This window comes from Delphinapterus leucas, chromosome 20, assembly GCF_059928025.1.
Source record: "Delphinapterus leucas isolate spDelLeu-1000000601 "Yukka" chromosome 20, BTC_Dleu_Yukka2, whole genome shotgun sequence".
In the NCBI taxonomy this organism is placed as follows: Eukaryota; Metazoa; Chordata; class Mammalia; order Artiodactyla; family Monodontidae; genus Delphinapterus; species Delphinapterus leucas.
In genome coordinates, this window is record NC_143148.1 from 18,229,054 (window position 1) to 18,251,500 (window position 22,447).

At 45.2% G+C, this 22,447-nt stretch overlaps 3 protein-coding genes across 5 annotated transcripts in view; 2 read left to right on the forward strand and 1 right to left on the reverse strand.

Annotated features, from left to right (window-relative positions):
* RHPN2 (rhophilin Rho GTPase binding protein 2) overlaps positions 1–9,688 on the forward strand; it is a 59,301-nt gene extending 49,613 nt beyond the window's left edge. The window contains exons 12-15 of the mRNA XM_022585833.2: positions 2,195–2,271; positions 2,630–2,776; positions 3,087–3,242; positions 7,445–9,688. Coding sequence (XP_022441541.1) covers positions 2,195–2,271; positions 2,630–2,776; positions 3,087–3,242; positions 7,445–7,711 — 647 coding nt within the window. The 3' untranslated portion in view covers positions 7,712–9,688. The remainder of the gene's footprint in view (positions 1–2,194; positions 2,272–2,629; positions 2,777–3,086; positions 3,243–7,444) is intronic.
* FAAP24 (FA core complex associated protein 24) lies at positions 8,856–11,837 on the reverse strand. 2 transcript variants are annotated; one of them, XM_022585834.3, is made up of 5 exons: positions 11,722–11,837; positions 11,319–11,437; positions 11,058–11,197; positions 10,734–10,886; positions 8,856–9,992 (listed from the first exon to the last, which is right to left on the reverse strand). In XM_022585834.3, exons 2-5 carry the CDS (start codon positions 11,422–11,424, stop codon positions 9,744–9,746), a joined length of 648 nt encoding a protein of 215 aa, XP_022441542.1. In that variant the 5' UTR covers positions 11,425–11,437; positions 11,722–11,837; the 3' UTR covers positions 8,856–9,743. The 2 variants fall into 2 exon arrangements, with proteins under 2 accessions (XP_022441542.1, XP_022441543.1); XM_022585835.3 differs by lacking the exon at positions 11,722–11,837 and adding an exon at positions 11,624–11,711.
* Positions 11,838–11,855: 18 nt separating this feature from the next.
* The window catches only part of CEP89 (centrosomal protein 89), a 79,909-nt gene continuing 69,317 nt past the window's right edge, over positions 11,856–22,447 (forward strand). The window contains exons 1-3 of one of the 2 annotated variants that reach the window (XM_022585831.3): positions 11,856–12,154; positions 15,237–15,343; positions 20,993–21,151. In XM_022585831.3, the coding sequence (XP_022441539.2) occupies positions 12,116–12,154; positions 15,237–15,343; positions 20,993–21,151 (305 nt within the window). In that variant the 5' untranslated portion in view covers positions 11,856–12,115. The remainder of the gene's footprint in view (positions 12,155–15,236; positions 15,344–20,992; positions 21,152–22,447) is intronic. The other variant, XM_089902947.1, reaches the window with a different exon arrangement.

A 22,447-nucleotide genomic window follows, 5' to 3' on the forward strand; every position in this document is an offset into this window, starting at 1 on the left:
TTTTTTGCTGTTGAGTTGTATGTGTTCTTTATATACTTTGGATAGTAGCTCCTTATCACATATATAATTTGCAACTGTCTTCTCCCATTCAGTAAATTGCCTTTTCATTTTGATGATAGTTCCCATCACTGTGCAGAAGCTTTTTAGTTTGACGTAGTCCCATTTGTTTGTTTTTGCTTTTGTTTCCCTTGCCTTTGGAGTCAGATCTACAAAAATATCACTAAAAACAATGTCACTGAGGTTTCCACCTATGTTTTATTATATGGTTTTAGGTCTTACATTCAAGTCTTTACTCCATGTTGAGTTAATTTTTGTGTATGGTATAAGATACTGATCTAGTTTCATTGTTTTGCATGTGGCTGTTTAGTTTTCCCAGCACCATTTATTGAAGGGACCATCCTTTTTCCATTGTCTGTTCTTTGCTTCTTGGTCATAAATTAATTGTTCATCTATGCGTGGGTTTATTTCTGGGTTTTCAGGCCTGTTCCATTGATCTGTGTGTCTATTTTTGTGCCCATACCATACTGTTTTGATTACTGTAGCTTCACAGTATAGTTGAAATCAGGGAGCATGATACCTCCAGCTTTGTTCTTCCTTCTCAAGATTGTTTTGGCTATTCGGGATCTTTTGTGGTTCCATACAAATTTCAGAATTATTTGTTCTAGTTTTGTGAAATATGCCATTAGATTTTTGATAGGGATTGCATTGAATTAGTAGATTGCTTTGGGTATTATGGCCATTTAAACAATATTAATTTTTCCAGTCCACAAACATGGAAGTATCTTTCCATTTATTTGTGTCTTCTTCAGTTTCTTGAATGTCCTATAGTTTTCAGTGTAGAGGTCTTTCACTTCCTTGGGTAAATTTATTCCTAGGTGTTTTATTATTTTTGATGCAATTGTAAATTGGATTGTCTTAATTTCTCTTTCGGATAGTTTGTTATTAGTGTATAGAAATGCCATGGATTTCTGTATATTGATTTTTTATCCTGCAGCTTTACTGAGTTCATTCATTAGTTCTAACGGTCTTTTGGTGAAGTCTGTAGGGTTCTCTTTAAGTAGGATTATGTCATCTGCAAATAGTGTCAGTTTTACTATTGATTTGGACGCCTTAACTTCTTTTTCTTGACTAATTGCTATGACTAGGACTTCCAATACTATGATGAATAAAAATGGTAAGAGTAGGCATCCTTGTCTTGTTCCTGATCTTAGAGGAAAAGTTTGCATGCAGCTTGTCGTATATGGCCTTTATTATGTTGAGATTTGTTCCCTCTATACCCCCTTCATTGAGGGTTTTTATCATAAATAGATTTGAAGAGTTTGGCCGTTTTAGATTCCACATGTAAGTGAGATCTCGCTCCCCAGTACTATGAGGGTGATACTAGTATCACCCTCATCTTAAAGATGAGGCAGTGGAGGCTTAGAGAGATCAAAGTCTTTGTTCCAGGTGATCAAGCTGGTTGGTGGAAACAGGAATGGCACTCAGGGATTCTCCTTCACGGACACAGGCCACTTCCCTGACCCCCTTGTCCACACAGTAGAGACAACCGCCACAGAGGGAGGGAGATGCACAGCTCCTGGCGAGGCTGTCTGGGGGTGGTGGCACCACTCTTGTAGTGGATGAGTAACCTGTCTGAGCCCAGTGCTGTGTGAAGCAGTTCGTTTGTAGGAAACCACAGGGCCGTCCCGTGAATACAGGGGTGTGTCAGTCTTCTTGGCAGTGCCAGTCTTCTTCCCCATATTTTCTTTTTATGCTGTTGTTCATGTATACTTAGCCTGCACCGGGATCCTTTGTTAGACACTGACTAGCCTCATGGGAAGGGTTGGCTTGAGCCTGCCGTGAACATGATGGTGGAGATTTGGCAAACCCACTTCTCACTGTGAAATCCTCGCATCACACGTTAATACTGAAGAGAGGAAGCACATCTCGCCCGAAACTGTGCTGAAAGCATGGTATTTCTATAACAGCCACACCTGAAACGTAGGTTACTTCTCAGTAGGATTTTATGAATACCATTGGATGTCCCCTAGAATACAAATAAGCTCCTCGAAGGCAGGGAATTTGTCTTATTGTCACTACCCCAGAGTGGGATATAGCTCATAGTAGATACCCAAATGGAGTTAGGCCTGAGTTTTCAAGGGTAACTTTCAATTAGAGAAACATTTATGCTTTTACTTTTAATCTTCTTTTCCAGCTAAAACTGAGCGAGAGGTTGAAATTATACCACCACAGTTCTCCAAGGTGACAGTAACGGACTTCTTCCAGAAGCTGGTATGTTGAACATTTATTTCATAATGACTTGAGGGGAAAGCTGTTTTATAAATTGCAAGTATGTAAAAGGCTACTTTTAGATGTTTCTGATTTTTAATTAGAGATGTTATATAAGATTATTTAAATTAAGATAATTTTAAAAAGATAATTTTATCTTAAATATGTTGGATCTTTTAGAGCAAATGGCAGTTAACATTCTTGTATGACTTTGTAGCACGTATTATCCCAGATGGTATCATTAGTCTCGGAGCAGGGCCGAATGAAATCTGTAAGGACAATAAGGCATCATTTCTTTTGGTTTTCAAAAGTTCCTGATTCAGCCTTCAGCTCCTACAGCTAATGACGCTCTATTCCAAAGGGCCCTTTATCTGTGTTTTCGGCTAATAAGAGATGGACGCCTCCTCGAAGCATTCACTTCACTGCAGAAGAAGGAGACTTGGGGTTCACCCTGAGAGGAAACTCCCCGGTTCAAGTCCACTTCCTGGATCCGTACTGCTCTGCTGCCGTAAGTGTGGACCCTTCTAAATTGGGAGCAAAACTCCCTGGCATCTTTGCAGACAGTGAAACTGGTAAAATATAAAGAGAGCTGCCCAAACAAATGTATGTGGGTGATTCAATGTAGGGTTCCTCTATGTAAAAGGCCTTGCTTTATGTGAAAGGCCTCTCATACCTTTCTTGCCCAAAGAGAAAAGGATTAATTTTTGCCTTCTTGAAGCAAATTTGTGCAGATAACTATTTTATTAATGAACTTGGGAACTGCTTTAGGGATCTGAATGAACAGAACATTGACCTTTATTTAAATCATACTTTCATAGGTGGCAGGAGCCAAGGAAGGGGATTATATTGTTTCCGTTCAAGACGTGGATTGTAAGTGGCTGACTGTGAGTGAGGTTATGAAGCTGCTGAAGAGCTTTGGCCAGAACGACATTGAGATGAAGGTCGTGAGCCTTCTGGATGCCACATCGTCCATGGTGAGTGCTGATGGCCCCTGGCAGCAAACAGCGACGTGGAGTGAAGTCAGTGTGAGTCCAGCCCCAGAGGTCTTTAGCCGGACCCCTGCCTCCTGCCTGCATTTGTAACGTGCCACAAACGACTGAACTCCTAAGCCCGTCATCACTGGGATGTGCTCAACTTGGGTCAGAGAGATCACTGGAAAGCTTTTTTTTTTTAATCCTATAGATCAGCGGTCCCCAGCCTCTTTGGCACCAGGGACCGGTTTTGCGGAAGACACTTTTTCCACGGATGAGGGGTGGGGCGGGGTGGGTGGGATGGCTCAGGCGGTAACGGGAGCGATGGGGAGCGATGGGGAGAGATGGAGATGGGGAGAGATGGAGAGCGGCAGATGGAGCTTTGCTTGCTCTCCCGCCACTCACCTCCTGCTGTGCGGCCGGGTTCCTAACAGGCTGTGGACTGGTACTGGTCCACGGCCCAGGGGTTGGGACCCCTGCTATAGATAAAAGAACCAATTGATTTATTTTTCTGGTTAAATTCTTTTCAATTGCAAAAGTAGTACATACTCATGGTTAAAAAAAATACTGAATTGATACAGAAGGGCTTGAGATGATGTGTGGAAGATGCTCTCCTCACGTCGTCCGGGACAGTGTTAGCTGTTTCCTGGGAGATCTTGGGAAGCGTCTGAGCCTGTGCAAGTCCATGTGCACAGTTACATCCCTTTGTTTCCCCAAGTCGGAGGAATTGTGGCATACGCACTCTTCTGTGCTTGCTGCATTCAATTATGTACCTTGGACGCTTCCCTCTAGAACAGTATGTGTTTATTCATTCAACAAATATCGATTGGGCATCAACTGTGTGCCAGGCCCTTCTCAGGTGTTGGAGCTACAGCTGGAATTAGACAGATAAGGTCCCTGCCCCCACAAAGCTGGCACTAAATATGCAATAAGTGGTTGTGATTTTGGGTACGTGCTGTAAAGGAAATAAAATGTGTAATGTGCTAGAATGACTGGAGCTGGGAGGGGCTCCTGAGCAGGGCTTGCCCTGAGGCTTGAGTCACAGGAGGAACCAGCCATGTGAAGAGGTACAAGAGCACGTGGGCAGGGGCACCAACAGGTGCAGAGACCAGACCCTGTGGCAGGAATGAGCTTCACCTGCTAGAGGAACTAAAAGAAGGCCTTTCGGCCCGAGCATCTTGACAAGGGCCAGAGTGGAGGGAAATGCGGTGGGAGGGAGGCAGGGCTTCATCGGCAGTGGAGGGAGTTTGAAACCTTTTGAGACGGGGAGTGACGTGGCATGATGTTTATTTTAGAAGGCCGTCTTGCTGTCTGGAGGCCAGCCGGGTGGCCGCAGAGCAAGCTGGCTGTGGCAGTCACCCAGGCCAGTGATGTTAGCACCATCCCACTAGGGGGTGACAATGGAGGTGTAGAGAGGTGGGGTGCACCTGAGACGTAATTTGGATATGGAGCTGATGGATTTGTAGATGACTTGTATAAAAAAGATGCGGGAGGGCTTCCCTGATGGCGCAGTGGTTGAGAGTCCGCCTGCCGATGCAGGGGACACGGGTTCGTGCCCCGGTCCGGGAGGATCCCACATGCCGCAGAGCGGCTGGGTTCGTGAGCCATGGCCGCTGAGCCTGCGCGTCCGGAGCCTGTGCTCCGCAACGGGAGAGGCCACAACAGTGAGAGGCCCGCGTACCGAAAAAAAAAAAAAAGATGCGGGAAAGAGAGAGGACTGCACAGCTTTTGGCTTGAACTACTGCATCATTTTTCTTAATGACGGGAGACGGGGCAAGGGTGAGGGAGGCCGAGGAGAGAGAAAAGCAAGTGTTGTGTGTGGTTCGTGTGCCATTAGGCATCTGGATGTAAAGGTAAAGTAGGCAGCTGGATGTTCAGATCTTCAGTTCAAGGCAAATGTCAGCCTAGAACTAAATATTTGAGGATTATCAGCACAGAGATGATATTTAAAGCTGTAAGATACTAAACGAAAGTACCCTCGAGGGGTTGAGGGTGGAGGACTCAACTCCGAGAGACACCACAGGCGTCTGGAGGTCAGTTAGAAGTAGGTGCGAAGGGGAGTGCAGACAGGTGGGATAAAAAGGGGCTTCTGAAACCAAGAGAAGAAAATCCTGCCCGGAAAGAGCGGTGGTTTGTGCTGAACACAGTTAAGACGTGGAGAATGAGGGAAGCAGAGCCATGTCTATCGTATTTGGCAGCAGGACAAAAGGACATTTTTCATGGGGAAATGGCAACAGAACTCAGACTTAGAGAGGGTTGGAGAGTGAATGATTGTGTGATTCCATTGGTAAGAAATAGGCAAACCCATAGAAACAGAACGTAGGTTAGTGGTTGGTTGCCAGGGGCTGGGGCGTCGGGGAATGGGGAGTGTAACTGCTGATGGGACAGGATTTCTTTTTTTTTTTTTCCCCTTCTTTTTTGGCTGCACCGCACAGCTTGCAGGCTCTTAGTTCCCTGACCAGGTATAGAACCCACGCCCCCTGCAGTGGAAGCACGGAGTTCTAACCACCAGACCGCCAGGGAATTCCCCAGGGTTTCTTCTGGAGGGGGGTGGGAATGTTCTGAAATTCGGTAATATTAGTGGTTGCATAACCCTGTGACTATACTAAAACCCACTGGATTGTATTAAAATGGTGAATTTTATGGTATGTGAATTATAACTCAATTAGAAAAAAGAAGATAAAGGAGTCAAGGGACTCAGAGCATCTTGGGAGAAGGGATCATGAAAAATGGCACTTTTAGGGGTGGAATCCGTAGAACTGTTAGACTAGTGATCAAGGTCTCAACCAGAAACAAAAGAAGTTTGTCCAAGAGGATATATAAAAGTGCTGGGCTCTGGCCTGAGGGCTGGAGTCTGTTAGGCATAGCCGGAGGACCTGCAGCTTTAGAGAGCAGCCCTGCCCCTAAAGAGGCTGAAAGGCTTATCTGTTAGTCCTGTCACATTTCTGATTGAACCAGGCCAATGAAGAATCTGACGTAGGGATGAAAGCAAGGGTTCTGTATTCAGACTGCCTGCATTTGAATCCTGGCTTTCACCAGTTCCGTGACCTTGGGCGTCAGAGACTTGCTCTGAGCCTCTGGAAAATGGAGACTACCACCATTCTAACACTGATGTCGTGGAAAGAACCCCAGGCTTGGAATCAAAGACCTGGAATCAGGCCCTGCCTGCTGTTAATAAGCTGTTTGACCTTCAGCAGGCTTCATGGTCCTCATCTGTATAATCTAAGATTTAGACGAGTGCAGTAGTTTCCAGCTGTGCTCCATAAGGCCCTGAGAGTGTCAGAGAGGTGCCCCAGGAAGATTTGGGGACTGGGTAGTGGGGAGCATGCTGGATGAGGACAGGAAACAAGTGAATGAGAGAAAGGGAAGACTTGTGAAAGGGAGCAGAGATATTGCGGTGGTAGCTGGGAGGGGACGTAGGGGTAAAGGAGAGTTTTTCAAAGGTGTGTTGATAGCACAGTTAGCTTGTGTGCAGATGGGAAAGGTTTAGGAGACAGGAGAGCAGAAAGGAGGGGATACCTGGAGGAGAGAGGGAGTGAGAGGGTCCAGGCACATGGGAGGGCATGTCTTTAAACTGGTGAAATAAACAGAACTTAATGGTTAAAATGGTAAATTTGACGTTATGTTTATTTCACGTTTAAAAAATTGGGAAAATTTAATATCCTCATCACATGGACCCTGTACTGTCTTTAAAGGGAATGAAGTTGATCTGTATCTGTTGGTGTGCGCTGAAATCCAGGATACATTAAGTGAAGAAAGCAGGGTGCGGACAAGTGTGTGTAGTGTGTTCCTAAGGAGAGACAAATGGTGATTTATACTTACACACATATCAATACCTGTATATGAATGTTATCTCTAAAAGTGTAAGATAGCGGTTACCTCAGGGGAAGAGCCTGAAAGCCCAGGTAGGAGGGACACCTGCTGTTCACCTCATGCATTTTCATATCATTGACCACGAGTATATATTACGTTTTCAAATGTAATAACCTTAAAAGGTAGCGGTCTCTAGCCTAAGTTACTACTACTGAGTATATTCCTTAAGAGTTGTCCTTGTTGCCAAGAACCTAATTCTACATAAGCATTTGTCACTGAGTTTCAGAATTATGTCAACGTAATTTTAAAGAGGATGCTATGAGTGCAGAATCTGAGTCTCCCACTTCGCAGCCGTTTCTCTGACCCCTTTCTCTCTCCTTTTCTGTGTGCAGCATAGTAAATGTGCCACGTACTCTGTGGGAATGCAGAAAACTTACTCCATGATCTGTTTAGCCCCAGATGATGAGGAAAACACTGATAAAACCAAGAGAATCTCGAAAAAGCTGTCCTTTTTGAGTTGGAACACCAACAAGAACAGACAGAAGTCGGCGAGCACCTTGTGCCTCCCATCGGTTGGGGTCAGGGTTGTGGGGCCTCCGGTCAAGAAGAAGCTCCCCTCTCCGTTCAGCCTTCTCACCTCCGACAGTTCTTTGTACTAACGTGAGGAAACAAAAGCGTTTCCCGTGCTGACTGGGCCTTCGTATTTGTGCCACAGCGGAAAATTTCTAAATATTCTCAAATCCTATTTTCTCACAGCGTAAACCTACAACTGATATGTTTTTATGAATGACAGTAACAAGAAACCTCTAGAAATTTGTGGAAAACAAACTTATTAGGGGAGTCTCACCATATTGCTGCAAGTTATTTATTATATAAAGTATTGTAAATAGAATAATGTGGACATATGGCTGTTTTTAACAACTATAATTAAGACTCTTAGCTACTTACTATCAGAGTTAAATTAGGATTTCCTATACTGGTCCTATTTGTAGGTTTCCAGACTTGGGTGATAGATGGATAATTCCTTACCTCAGAATTCAGATGACCCCAAATTAAGGCAGGGCAAGGGACAATAATGATAGGCTTAAATTAGTGTTACTAAAAACTGTCCCGAAGAGCTCCTTCCTAAGGGGAATTCATTAACCTAAAACACCAAGATTTTACTATTATTTCTAAATAATATGAATGCTGTTTCCAGATAAAGTCTAGTGCCAAATTTGTCATGACTTATAAACAACCATTTAGGAGCAACTTTTCTTCTATTTTATGTCGTTTAAAAGTCGCTAACACAGTGGCAGTGTTAGATGAAGATGCTGTCTACAAGGTAGATAATATACTGTTTGATACTCAAAACATTTTTCATTTTGTTTAAAGTAGAAAGTACATAGTTGTATATTTTAAGAGTCTTTAAGAAGGGTTAAAAACATTGTATAAGGTCAGGATGTAAATGATTCAAGTTTAGAGCTCTATTTGACTTTTTAAAATGACATTCTTACCAACTGACTTCTCTTGCTATACGTTGGATGACACTGTGACTCTAATAAGATTCACTGTTGGCATAGTACAAGTTATATAGCTTTTAAAAATATATCATTGACATGTAATTTTGAGAATTAACAAACTGAAATATTTTCTAGTGTGTAATATCAAAAGGGAAGCAACCATATTTGGGAAAGTGTATCCATTGCTCTTAGGGCTATTTTTGTATAAATATTTACATAAATGCATTCATTTGCCTGAGTTAATGGTTTCCACTTTGATTTCACTTTAATTCCCTCCTCTTTCAAATCATTTTTACCCTGATGCACAAAATGTTTTTATTGTATTTGATTTTTAAAAATTACTAACATTCCACAAAACAGGACTTAGCTCTCAAGTTATCTTAGTATCCCTGAAAACATACAGCCTCTTTCACTGTATTTATTTTTTGAATGAGCAGTTGTACATTTTGATCCCCAGGCTCTCCTCTCTGGATGCAGCTGCACCTGCCATTTTCCCTTTTCTCTTCCCATTGTTGGGCGATACATTTACAAACACATTCTTTCCCTCCCTCGCACACATTGGCTTTTTATTTTAAAATGGGAACTCTGGACTCCAGGCTTTCTGTGTTCAGAAGTCATGCTCAGTGATTACAAACAAACTGTGCAGCTACCCGGAAGGGAGGGATGGAGGGAGAAAGGAAGGAAGGAAGATAAAAGGCAGGACAATTGTTTGTTTACACTGGCAGCCACCCTCAAAGCACAGGTGTATTAAGACCAGACCTGAAGAACAGTGGCTCTGCCAGAAGGAACAAGGGGCTTATGGTACACAGTGCTTCATTCATTGTAGGTTGGTTTCCTTTAGACGGTCACATCCACCACCTTCCATGATAGATACAGGTGAAGGTCACACATTAAAATCTGCCCAAGCTGGCTTTTTGCTGAATCTTGAGAGTCCCTGTTTAAACCGACTCCCTTAGGAAGGTGTCCACCAGCCCTCTTCATGCTAGCAGGGTGCGGGCAGTGCCATCTGGGGCACACTACCTGAAGTAGATACCTGAGCCCAGAAAGCAGGGCAGGACAACTGGCAGGTGCCATTCAGGCCTCACTTCATCCTTCCCTAGTTTCTGTGAGAGGAAATATTGTTTCTTAATGTGAAAGAAAACAAGATCCTGTGGTTCGTCGTGTAAAGGAGATGCCATGGGAAGAGCCATCACCTGGACTGGGTGAAGAACGCATGAATGTGCTGGGCCACTGACTGTCCAACCACCGGCTCCAGTTCTTGGATGGAAGCATTACTCAGTTGCTGGATACTTGGAAACCTCTGGAGCAGGAGAGGAGCTTTAACTTTCCCGACTCCTGGGATCTGTTGCACAGTTCGAAGGAGGGCTGGCTCGGAGATCAGAGCCCGTTTCTTCCTGAGTAAAGGGTTCTTATTGGGCTCTTTGGTTTGCTCTTCAACCTGAACCGGGATGAAAGGAAAAGCACATGAGTGCCCTCTAGAAGACTGGAGGTTTCTTAAAATTCTGTTTTGTGGAAATTTAGTTTTAGTTTTTCCATTTGGTTCAGCTTGATTCACCACTGCAAATATTCTCATATATACCATGAATATAATTTTTCAGGCATCAGTAAAATTATTAAAAGATGAACTATATGGAAAACCACTAGGTTAAAAAAAACCAACACATGAACTTGCAGACAGAAGTGCAGACAAAAGACACATGGCGGGACTTCCCTGGCAGTCCAGTAGTTAAGACTCTGCCCTTCCAATGTAGGGGGTGCAGGTTCGATCCCTGGTCGGGGAACAAAGATCCCACATGCCGCGTGGCCCGGCCGAAAAAAAAAAAGAAGAAAAAGATACGTGTCGATGAGGCGAAGAATCTGTTGCCAATGTCACCAGCCTAAGTGCAGAATAGTGCATGATGGAGTCCTCACAGCCTGGGAGGCTAAAATCAGGTCTCCAACTTGTTTGCTTCGTTACATGCTTGCCTAGAATGGGGGGCAAGCTCAGCTAGCTGCAGAGGCAGCTTCTGAACTTAAATTCCTCAAAAAGGTTTTAGAAACCAAACCAGTCACTGATAGAGAGTGACCTGATGGATTGTACCTATAATAAGGGCAGCTGTCTGTCAAGTAACAGGTCCAGGAAGGTCAGTCAAGAATCCTAACACAGGGCTATTGTGGAGGAGTAGGAATCAGTACTTACCAACTGGATAATGAGACAGGACGCCTCCGTCTGGCTGGCCACTGGAAGCAACACCATCCCCAGATCCAGCACAGTAAATTTCTGTACGGCTGGAAAGTACTGTTCACTCATGTGCGTTTTTTCAACTACTACAATCCCTTGAAGTTTACTGGACTTCAATGAAAAAAAAAAGACAGGAAACTATTTTGTAACAAAATTCCATTCAAGACTAAGAAGCTATCCAAGGGTGCTTGGAATGGCCAATGGTTTTATATAAATTATTCCAAGGGATAGACAGGGGGATAGAAGTCAATTTTCAATTTGTTTCTTTAATTCAGTACTTACGTTTCTAACCCGAACAAGTCTCTTTCTGTAGCCATTTCCTGCCACCAAATCAGCTTCGGTGATATAAAGAATGCAGGATCTGCTAGACAAGTAAAAATCTACCGGTGTCAGGCCATCCTCAAAAACGAGTTTAATTTTTCCTTAAAATACAGAAAAGAAAATAAGTTCCGCGAGCCTTGGATGAAAAGACGGCAATAGGCAGAACGTTTTTAAAAAGTGGGCTGAGGTGACAGAGGGCTTTAGTAGAGGGAGCCCACCGACCTTGCATTCCCTGTGCCAGCTGCGACCCGCGCCATTTCTCATTGGCCACAATGTGCCCAAACGGCACGTGCATGGGGCCTGTGCCATCAGGGGTGTTCCTTTCCATCGGCGGCCTGGATCTAGTGAGCGGAATACAAGACGGCACTTGAGCAGGCTCTCCGGCACACGGCCCCGCATTCCACTCCCAGCCCCGGCCTCTTTGGCAGGGGCCCGTCTGCAGTGTTCTTTAAGAGGCTTGATTATTAGCCGAAGTCTAAGAACCAGGAAATTCCTGTCCTAGAAGCCCCGTCCCTCATCTGCGTCACCTGCCTGGCCCCTGACACCCCCGCGCCGTGGCTCCTCCATCCAGTCCAGGGCGGGGGCCGAGCCGGCCAGGGCCGTTTTGGGTCTCCCGCGACATTACCTGCGGCGCCCCACTTCCGGGTTCTCTCCTGCGCGCTCTCCAAGTCCTTCATCCTGCCCGCCCTCTACCTCCTCTGGCGCCGGATAGCCTATGGACTCAGAGATCGACACGTGACTGGCCAATAAGAGAATGAACAGCGCACACAATTTCAGCCCTGGAGAGGATTTGAGAGGTACTCGCTGGTTGCCATGAGCGACGGGTGTGCAGTAACCTTCGGTCTGATTGGTCTTGGGAAAAGCAGAGCCAATGGCAGACGTGGTTGTTGCGAAGTCCGTTGCGTACAAAAGGCGTCTGGGGCTAGGCCCGCTGGAGGCGGCCCACTTTAGGGAGTGGTACTCGGCTGTGAGTTCTGCTTGTCAGTCCAGTGCCGGTCTGGCCAACCCCTGCAGCAAGAATGCTCCTGGGGGTCCGGAGAGGCGGCAAGAGGCAGTTTGTAAGTATATCTGCGCCCGGCTTGCGCTCTGGCCCGTGGGGCCGGGAGTTAAGTGGGAAGGGGTTGGGATTTGGGATGGAGGCAAGGTAGCGGCACAAGAGGAATTGGTTTTTCTTTCGAGAAGCCCTGAATTTTCGTGTTTGGAACACGGATCCTCTATCCCAGTGTCGGCCTCAGTCGATAGGACTCGCCCTGTCTCACCTGTAACTTTCGCTCCGGTGTCGGGAGTTCACTCCTGCCGGCACAAACTTGTTCCACTACTGAATGTTCCTCTGTGGGAAGTCATTCTTGATTCTTTCCTCCGCCACGCACCATGTACACCCCACCAGCAAGTTCCATAGATTCCACCCACCAAATGCATCTGGCAGCCGTCCCCGCTCCCACCCCGCCCTCCATCGTCTACCTGCACTGCTGCAGCAACTCCTCCCTATTTCTCGGTCTCCGTTCCTGCCCTTCCCCTAGGTCCGTTCTCCACAAAGCAGCCAAAGGGATTCTTTAAAAATGCAATTCTGATCGTGCCCACTGCCCACAAGTCACACACACAGACGCTCCAGCTATTCCCACCTTTAGGTTTATTCAGGCCTTTGTCTTTGCTCTTTCTTCTGCCTGGAATGCTTCCCTGCAGACCTTACCATGGCCACTCTGGCACTGCGGGCGCACACTTCCAGGCTCATTCTCTGACCCCTCCTCCTATGATACTTCTTTGTAACCACTGCCCCCCACCGCAGTGGCGTTGCTCCTGTCTCCCTTTTCCATACTTCCCTGGTGAAACCCCAGACGTACTTACATCCAGTTCTCCATAAACTTAATACTTTAAATACAGAGAAAGCATTTTGATAAGGGTACTCCTGAACTCCATTTCAGATTGGGATCAGAAAGCATGTCTGACTTGGCTTCCTGTTCTCAGCCCTATGACCTGCTGAAGTCATTTTAGACAGGTGGATGTTGAGAAGCAAGGAAGGCATAGTTGAAGCATATTTTTCCAGTGCAATTTTGCTAACTCAGCATCTTTATTGAGGTTTTTGTTGTATTACTGAGTTCCTACTGTGCGTGTGCCAGATATTCACAATTGATTGACAGCCTATGGCCCCAAAGGCTAAAGGGTAGACAAACCTGTAAGTCATTCAACACAAAATGGTGAGGGAAAAAGTGCCGAAGAGGCATGTACCGGAAGGGGCAGTAAAGTCAGCCGAGAGAGTTGACCTGGGCCTTGGGAGGAGTAAGGAAATAGAATTCCAGGTGGAGAAAACAGCATGTACAAAAGTCTGACAAAGAGTCATTTGCTACATGGGAACAGGAAGGCAATTCTGAGTGCTACAGCATGTGTAGGGATGAGGAGGGCCTGCCAGAAAAGAATCTGGGGCCATTGATAGGAACCAACTGATAGCAGCCTTAGCAGCCTTCTGTGCCAGGAGAGGACATTTTTCTGTCAACCCGAGAGTTTTCATGCTGGGTTGAGGTAGGATCATCCTGTGTTTTATTAGAGGCTAGAGGCAGGAGAACCATAGTTAGGAAATGATTATCGTGGTACAGGGGAGAAATGTTCAGCATACTATGGGAGATTCACTCTATCAAAAAGTAAATAAATAAATAAACAAAACTCATGAGGCCTTTTTGAAGGACCTTCTGGATGCCAGCCCCTGGGGATTCAAAGGTGAAGAAAAACCTTTCTTGTCCTTGAGCATCTGCCAGGCAGTGGGGGATGGGGGAGGCGGCAGACAAGTGTATATCCTGGAGAATGGTGGGATACAGCAGTGGCTGCTCTGGAATACCTGCTCTTGGGGTTGGCCATGAACGTGGGACTGGGGGTGGGGGGTGGGAGCGCTGCAGAAGACATTTGGAAGGCCTGCTCGTCCCTCACTCCTGAAGTATGCCCAGACCCCGGGCTCTTCCTCTTGGTCGCACCTTCCTTTCCGCCCCCGTACCTTGTGCTCACCCCAGCCCGATTAGTCTTCCCCCGGGGCCACTTTCAGTGGGTGCTTCTCACTAGGTCACAAGATCTCCTTAGTCTGGTATCAAAACTCTTAAATGGAAACAGTCCCCACTCTGACTCCAGCTCATTTTTCTAGCCTCTCCAACTCAGATGCCTCTGTGTTCCAGCGAACTGGAGTGCTTATTTCTAGAACACTGCCACTAACGTCTTGCTTCATTCCTTTGTTTCTGTTGCTCCCTCCTCCTGGAATGCCTTTCTATCGCATTTCCCAAATGTGAGAGCAGTGGCCATCTTTGAAGACCCAGTCTAAATGCTCTGAGATTTTCTCCAACAGGACATCAGCGGTCCCTTTGCTGGCCCCCAGATCTGAAGGAGCCTTTCCCTCCCTGGGCCACCTCAGCCCTTTTCTTTACCTCTCCCTTGGCACTTTCCATGATTCTGTGTTGTATTATAAATATCTGGGTGTTTCTCCTCTGTACTGTCCCTCCTTAAAGATGAGGACAAGATTTCTTCATTGTCGTGAAATGCTGTCATGGCGTTTTGCCTCTAGTAGATACAAATGAATGGCTGGTGCACAGGAAATGAAGATTGGGTTACACTCAGAAACTTCTCAGGGCTTCCCAGTTGCCTAAAGCAGGATTCTCCGACTTTCATTGTGTGTGAGAACTAGTTTCTGTTACTCTGCATCTTTGAGATAAACTACCTAAAATCCTTATTAAGCCCCTACCAGGTGTTAGACAATGTGCTAAGTGCCAGAGTTCCAGGGTTGATAAAGACAAGAAGGTTGCATGCTCTTAGGAAGCTTCCATCCAGCCGGGGGGTCGGCAAGTGAGTAAGTAGGGTCATCAGGGGCAGTGCTGTGAGACCAGTTGGGGGTGCTGGAGGGTGACTCTGCGGGATGGTCAGGGAAGCTGTTCTGAGGAAGGAAGGGCCAGAGGGTCCCCACCGAGGGCAGCTATATGGTGCTCCCTGCATGGGCACGTGTGCCTGGCCAGATGGGGCTTGAGGATGGCAGGGGGTGGAGTGGACCTCCTGGTGTGACTAGATCCCTGGGTGACCAGTGCAGGTGTTCCCTTCCAGGCCCAGGGAGGTGTGGTCGCAGTCCCCAGAGATGATCCCATTGACCTCTGCTGGGTTTCATTTGTGCAGAAACACATCATCCATGGCCTTCTCCCTGCAGCCAGCATCGCACCGAAGCCAGCTGTGCCCCGCACACCTCCTCCACGTGGCCCCAGCCCCTCTCCAGAGAGACCAAGGTGAGCCTCGGGTGAGCAGGCACTGAGGTCACCCTGAGCTCAGCCACCAAGTGCTGGGTCCCGGAACTGTTCAGATGGGTAAGAAAATCACAAGGAGGGTGATTAGAATCATGTCCTTTGAAATATGTATCACGGTTCCATAAGGAAGCACTTAATATGGTTTCTCCGTGGGATAATGGTCTGTTCCTTTCAGGTCTGTGGAGTTCTCACATGTCATAATTGAATGCAATTTTTCAAAATATAAAACACTGAAGCACAAATATTTAGGTTGATAGTATGTTAAAAGGAATTTGAAATGTGCACATAATTTTCTTTTTAAACACAAGTCTGCCTTTCAGAAGAACTGCTTTGCAGGAAGGAAGGAGAAGTGAGCTCGCTTGCCAGGGCCCAAGATACCCCTATCCTTCAGTGCTCCTAACACACCAGAGAGCTGACTTCTTTTATACCTAAGACCCCTGCCTATGCCCTCCAAAATTTTAGGCACAGGAGAATTTTAGACTTTCTTTTTTTTTTTTCTGCGGTACGCGAGCCTCTCACTGCTGTGGCCTCTCCCGCTGCGGAGCACAGGCTCCGGACGCGCAGGCCCAGCAGCTATGGCTCACGGGCCCAGCCATTCCACGGCACGTGGGATCTTCCCGGAACCGGGCACGAACCCGCATCCCCTGCATCGGCAGGCGGACTCTCAACCACTGCGCCACCAGGGAAGCCCTAGACTTTCTTTTTAATCCATAAAATACATGGATACATGGCTTAACTGTTAACAATGAGAAATAATTTCACTCAAGGGTGGTACCTTCTTGTAGTGTTCTTTGAATATTGTATGCCTCCTGATAATAAACACTTTGAAATATTTTTAGTGTTTGTTTTTTCCTTCGGTACAATCTTGATAACAAGAAGAGCCATTTATTAGTGTTTCCTCTGTGCCAAGGACTCTGGTGAGTGCTTAAGAAGCACTGTTTCATTTCATCCTCTCAACGATCCTGTGAGAGAGGCCCTGTTGGCATCTCTGTTTTGAGCTCAAGTGTTAGTCATTGGCGCAGGGTCTTATGGCTGGTGGGTGGTGGCATCGCTGCGATGGACTTGTAGGTCTGTCTGGCTCTTCAGTGTTTGTGTGAACAATCCTTAAGTTGTGTCATTAGAACTGAAATGTTTATGTAGCAGCAGTAGTGAGAGAGTTAGCTTCACATTCCATTATAAAGCAGAAAAACAAACAAAAGACCACGTCCTTTTGCGGCAAGCATGCTGTAGACTCGTTAGAAAATCTTTGTAGTCTCCCGTGTTTTCCAAAAATATATTTCTGGAGTATAATCTTTATTAGCCCCAAATAATCAACATGGTTTTGGCAAATTTGGCCGATTTCTGGGTTATTTTACTCTAAAAACTAACATTCAAATTAACCTCTGACATTATTCCACTTCGCGTCTAGCGTAATAGTGTAAGAATCTTCCAGCAATCACTTCTGTTTCCTCCTTCCCATTCTTTGCTACTGTCGTTATATGTTTTAATTCTATATGTTATAAACCCCACAATATGGTGTTCTTATTTTTGCTTTAGATAGTCTTTTATCTTTTTTAAAGCAGTTTTAATATATAATGGGTGTACAATAAACTGTACATATTTAAATGAATAATTTGATGTTATGACATATGTTTATACCTGTGAGGCCATCACCATAATCAAGATAATAAATGTATCTATCATCCCCTCAAGTTTCCTCATGCCCCTTTGTAATTCCTCCCTCCTTCCCCCTCTCACTTCCCATACCTCGGCCCAGCCCACCCTCATCCCCATCCCAGGCAGCCATCGATCTGTTTCTATTACTATAAGATTAACCTCCATTTTCTAGACTTTTTTATAAACGGAATTATACAAAATACTTATGCTGGGTTCTTTCACTCAACATAATTATTTTGAGATTCATCCATATTGTTGTGAAAATCAGTAATTCATCCTTGTAATTGCTGAGTGGTATTCCATTATATGAATATGCCACTGTTCGTCCATTCACCTGTTGATGGATATTTGGGTGGTTTCTAGTTTCTTGGCTACTAGAAATAAAGCTGCCATGAATATTGTGCACAAATCTTTGGACCTGTGGTTTCATTTCTCTTGGATAAATATTTAGGAGTGGAATAGGTGGGTCATATACTAGGGATATATTTAACCTATTAAGAAACTTCCAAACTATTTCCAAAGTTGTTATTCCATATATGTTCCCACCAGCAGGGTATGAGTTCCATTTTCTTCACGTGCTCACCAATACTTGGTTTGATCAGGTGTGTGTGTGTGTCTGTGTCTGTGGCTTTATAACTATTTGACAATTAGCCATTAGCTCTCATTCACGTTGACTGTCTATAGGTTTTTTTTTGGTTTTTATTTATTTATTTATTTATTTTTGGCTGTGTTGGGTCTTCATTGCTGTGCGCGAGCTTTCTCTAGTTGTGGCGAGTGGGGGCTACTCTTTGTTGCTGTGTGCAGGCTTCTCATTGCAGTGGCTTCTCTTGTTGTGGCGCACGGGTTCTAGGCTCACGAGCTTCAGTAGTTGTGTTGTACAGGCTCAGTAGTTGTGGCTCGCGGGCTCTAGAGCACAGGCTCAGTAGTTATGGCACACGGGCTTAGTTGCTCCGTGGCATGTGGGATCTTCCCAGACCAGGGCTCGAACCCATGTCCCCTGCCTTGGCAGGCAGATTCTTAACCACTGCACCACCAGGGAAATCCCTGTCTATAGGTTTTTGAAGGTGGTGACAGGTGCATAGATAACAATGTACAGAGCTTGTTTGGCGAATCTTCATCTTCATTGCACTTTCTGGACAACCATACTGATAAAGTATGGGATGTTCCTTATTCCTTTGGACCAGACAGTTTTGTTGAGCCTGGAGTCCATGTGCACATCTGTGGTTCCCGTCAACTTCCTGGCAAATTTCTGGATCTCTTCAGGTGTCCAAGGGGCACCTTCCTTGAAGCTTGCTCCATGGATGTGCTTGTGAATGTTGGTGGGTTATTCTCTGGTCACCACCTCACTGATGGCAGACTGGCCCCTTCTTCTCTCCACCCTTGTTTGTGAGAGCCATTCTGCCAGGCCCAGGTTGAAGGGATTGTCTTAGCCAGCCTTTTAAATTTTGGACATTCTAATAGGTGTGTAGTGGTATCTTTATGGTTTTATTTTGCATTTCTCTAGTAACTAATGGTGTTGAACATCTTTTTTTTTTTTTTATAACTTTATTTATTTAGTTATTTTTGGCTGTGTTGGGTCTTCGCTGCCGCTCACAGGCTCTCTCTAGTTGCACCGAGTGGGGGCCGCTCTTAGCCGCGGTGCGCGGGCCCCTCATTGCGGTGGCCTCTCCTGTTGCAGAGCACGGGCTCCAGGCATGCAGGCTTCAGTAGTTGTGGCACGCGGGCCCAGCAGTTGTGGCTCACGGGCTCTAGAGCACAGGCTCAGCAGTTGCGGTGCGCGGGCCCAGCTGCTCCGTGGCATGTGGGTTCCTCCCGGACCAGGGCTCGAACCCGTGTCCCCTGCATTGGCAGGCGGACTCCCAACCACTGCGCCACCTGGGAAGTCCCTGAACATCTTTTCATGTGCTTATTTGCCATTGTATATCTTCTTTGGTAAAGTATATCTTCTTTGGTAAAATCTTTTGCCCACTTTAAAATATTGGGTTTTGTTCCTATTACTGTATATATACGCTATTCTGGATATATATTCTGGATACAAGTTCTTGTATCACATACAAATATGTGATTTGCAAATATTTTCTCCCCATCTATGGCTTATCTTTTCATTTTCTTAACAGCCTTTCAGAGAGCAGAAGTTCTTAATGTTTACGAAGGTCAGCTTGTCAGCTTTTTCTTTTACAGATCATGATTTCAGTATCATATCTAAGAAATCTTTGCCTAACCCAAGGTCATAAAGCATTTTATCCTATATTTTCTTCTAGAAGTTTTATAGTTTTAGCCTTTACATTTAGGTCTATGATGCATTTTGAGTTAATTTTTGTGTATGGTGTGGGAGGTATAGATTCAAGTTCACTTTTTTGCACGTGGGTATCCAGTTGTTCCAGCACCATTTGATGAAAGTTATCTATTGCCATGTAAGTAATTACACCAAAACTTAGTGGCTGTTTTTTTTCTTTGCCATGCCGTGTGGCTTGCGGGATCTTAGTTCCCTGACCAGGGATTGAACCCAGGCCCTCGGCAGTGAAAGCACGGAGTCCTAACCACTGGACTGCCAGGGAGTTCCCAAAGCTTAGTGGCTTAAAACACAAAACAGTAGCATTTTTAATCTCATATCTTACTATGCTCTTTAAGTTATTTTTTCCTCTCTGTATTTCATTTTGATTATTTTCTATTGTTTCACCTTTAATTTCACTAACCTACTGTTAATCCCATCCAGTGTAATTTCCATCTCCTGAAGTTCAAGTCTTTTTAATAATATTCCATGTCTCTACTTACCTTTTGGAACATATGGAACATAATTATAATAACTGTCTTAATGTCCCTCTCTGTTACTTCTAACGTGTCAGTTCTGAATGGGTTTTGATTGATTATTCTCTTCATCATGGGTCATGTTTTTCTGTCTCTTTGCATGCATAGTTTATGTATGTTTGCATACTAGACACTTTTGTGAGTTTTACCTTGTCGAGTGATGGATATTTTTGTATTCCCACAAGTCTTCTTGAATTTTTTTCTGGGATGCAGTTAAATTACTTGGAACCAGTTTGATCTTTTGGGTCTTGCTTTTATGATTTGTTAGGCAGGGTCTGGAGCAGTGTTCAGTCTAGGGCTACTTATTCTGCACCACCCTTAGAGTACCCAGTGTCCCATGAATTATAATGTGTTCCCACCTGTGTGGTGGGAACAGTCACTGTCCACAGCCCCGTGTGAGCACCTGGCGCTGTTCCTCTCATCCTCGTGGATGGCTCTCCCCCAGCCTTCCGTAGTGTCCTCACACTCTTGCACTGACGAGCATTTTGCTGAGCACTCAGGGGCCTTCTGCAGGTTTCTGGAGTTCTCTCTGTTCAGCTCTTTCCTTTCTGGTCTTCTGTCCTGCAAATTCTATCTGCCTTGGTGTTCCCTGACTCTCCACTCCATTTCCACGCCTCGGCCTGCCTCCACCTCATTTCCTCCTCCCTGTGCTGTGACCTGGAAGTTTTCACAGGCAGTAAGCTGGGACAATTAATTGTTTATTTTGCTTTTTCAAGCGGGAGGGTAAACCCATTACTCTGTCTGTCCTTTATTATAGTTTTGAATAATTTGCAAAATTTTCAAATTCCTTTTCATTTCTTTTGTATCTTTTTATTTCTCCTTTTTTTCCCCCCATTCTGATCTTTCATTTTAATAGGAACACTACTTGAATATAGATTGCCTGGATTACAGACCTGGTTTCATCTCCCATTAGCTAGGAAAGCTTAGACAAGTCATTTAATGTCTTTGAAAAATGGAGATGACAGTAATATCCATTCATACAGTTGCTGTGAGAATGAAGTGAGATTGTGCAATGGCACATAACAGACTACAGGCACGTAGCCAGTAGATACACACTGAACACTGTAGAGCTGAAAGTAAACCTTGATTAATTCATGTATCCTGTTGTTCAACCTTCACCTTGAGGGTTCGTGTCTCACTGGCTCACTGGGATGTTTTTGTCCATAGATCTGCTCTGGCTGCAGCCATTCTAGCAACAACATTGACTGGCCGGACTTTTGCCATTCCTCAGCCTCACCGGAGATCCCACTCTGAGAGTGACACGGCCTACCTTGAAAAGGACAGTTTCATCGAGCCCTATGCCACCACCTCGGAGCTGAGGCATCAGTAAGGATCATGTCACGGGTTCAGCTTCCTCTCGGGACAGAGGCAGGGCAGTTCTGAGCGTGTGTGTGTGCATGTGGGTGCATGTGGCTAGGAGTAGAGCTTAGTTCTCAGGTTTTCATCTCCAGTGTCAAAGGGATACTGTCTTGGGACATTAATCAGTCTTGAATTGTATCCGAATTTTCTCTGGAGTGGATCTTGTTAAATTATAGCTTGTGAAGACACCGGTTGCTTTCATGGCAGCGCTGAGCTGGTGAATTCAGTGTTGCTTTTAGCCACAGCCTAGATGGTGAGAGTTGTCAGTCTCCAGTTCTCGTGTATCTCCTCTCTGAACGGTCACACTGAATTTACCTTTGTTGACACCTACTGTAAGCCTTCTTCTTTAACATCACTTTCTCTACTGCTTGAGCTGGATTAGAGCTGACATAGGGCCAGGAGCCAGGAAGGTTTCCTCCTGAGGGAGAGGGCATTGGGGGAGAGCTGCGGGCCATACAGGAACCAACTGGGAATGGGTTGGGAGGTGGTCATTGTGGGGCTGGGATGAGAGAAGAGGGAGCATGACTTATGTGAGCAACTGAAGGAAGACATTTGTGGCTGGGAGGAGTCAAGTGAGGTGGGGAGTCATCCGAGATGGTGCTGGAGGAGTGGGCAGGCTGGGGGTGCCTTTGGTATCCTGTTCTGAGGTTTGGTATCTCCCCCAGGAGCAGTGGGAAGACCCTGAGGACTTTAAGGGCTTGTGGGGTGGAGGTGGGGGATGCATCACTAGATTTGCCTTGTATCTGCCATGTTTATTCAATTTTGGTTTTTGAGTTTTTTTAACATACCAAAATATTCTTTATTTTTATGTATTAAGAGCTAGCAGTCTTTGTAGTCTCTGACATTATTGTCAAATCTAGGAAGATTTTCCCTATTACAGCATTATACAAATGCTCACATATTTCCTTCTAGGATGTGTTTATATTTTTGGTTTTTGAATTTTAATCTTGACTCCATTTCTGAGATGTTTGAATATAGCCTGTTTTTCTCCTGGTAAGAATTTATACTTTGGCTGAATAAGAACTGAAGATGAGGAAGTGATTCTGAAATTCATTGGAAAGAATAAGCAGATAAGACCATAAGAGGAAATCTGGAAAGGAAGAATAGTGACTCAGGGGGAGGGCTGCATTAGCCCCATCATATATATATATATTTTTAAATAAATCTACTTATTTATCTTTGGCTGCGTTGGATCTTCGTTGCTGCACACGGGCTTTCTCTAGTTGTGGTGAGCGGGGGCTACTCTTCGTTGCGGTGTGCGGG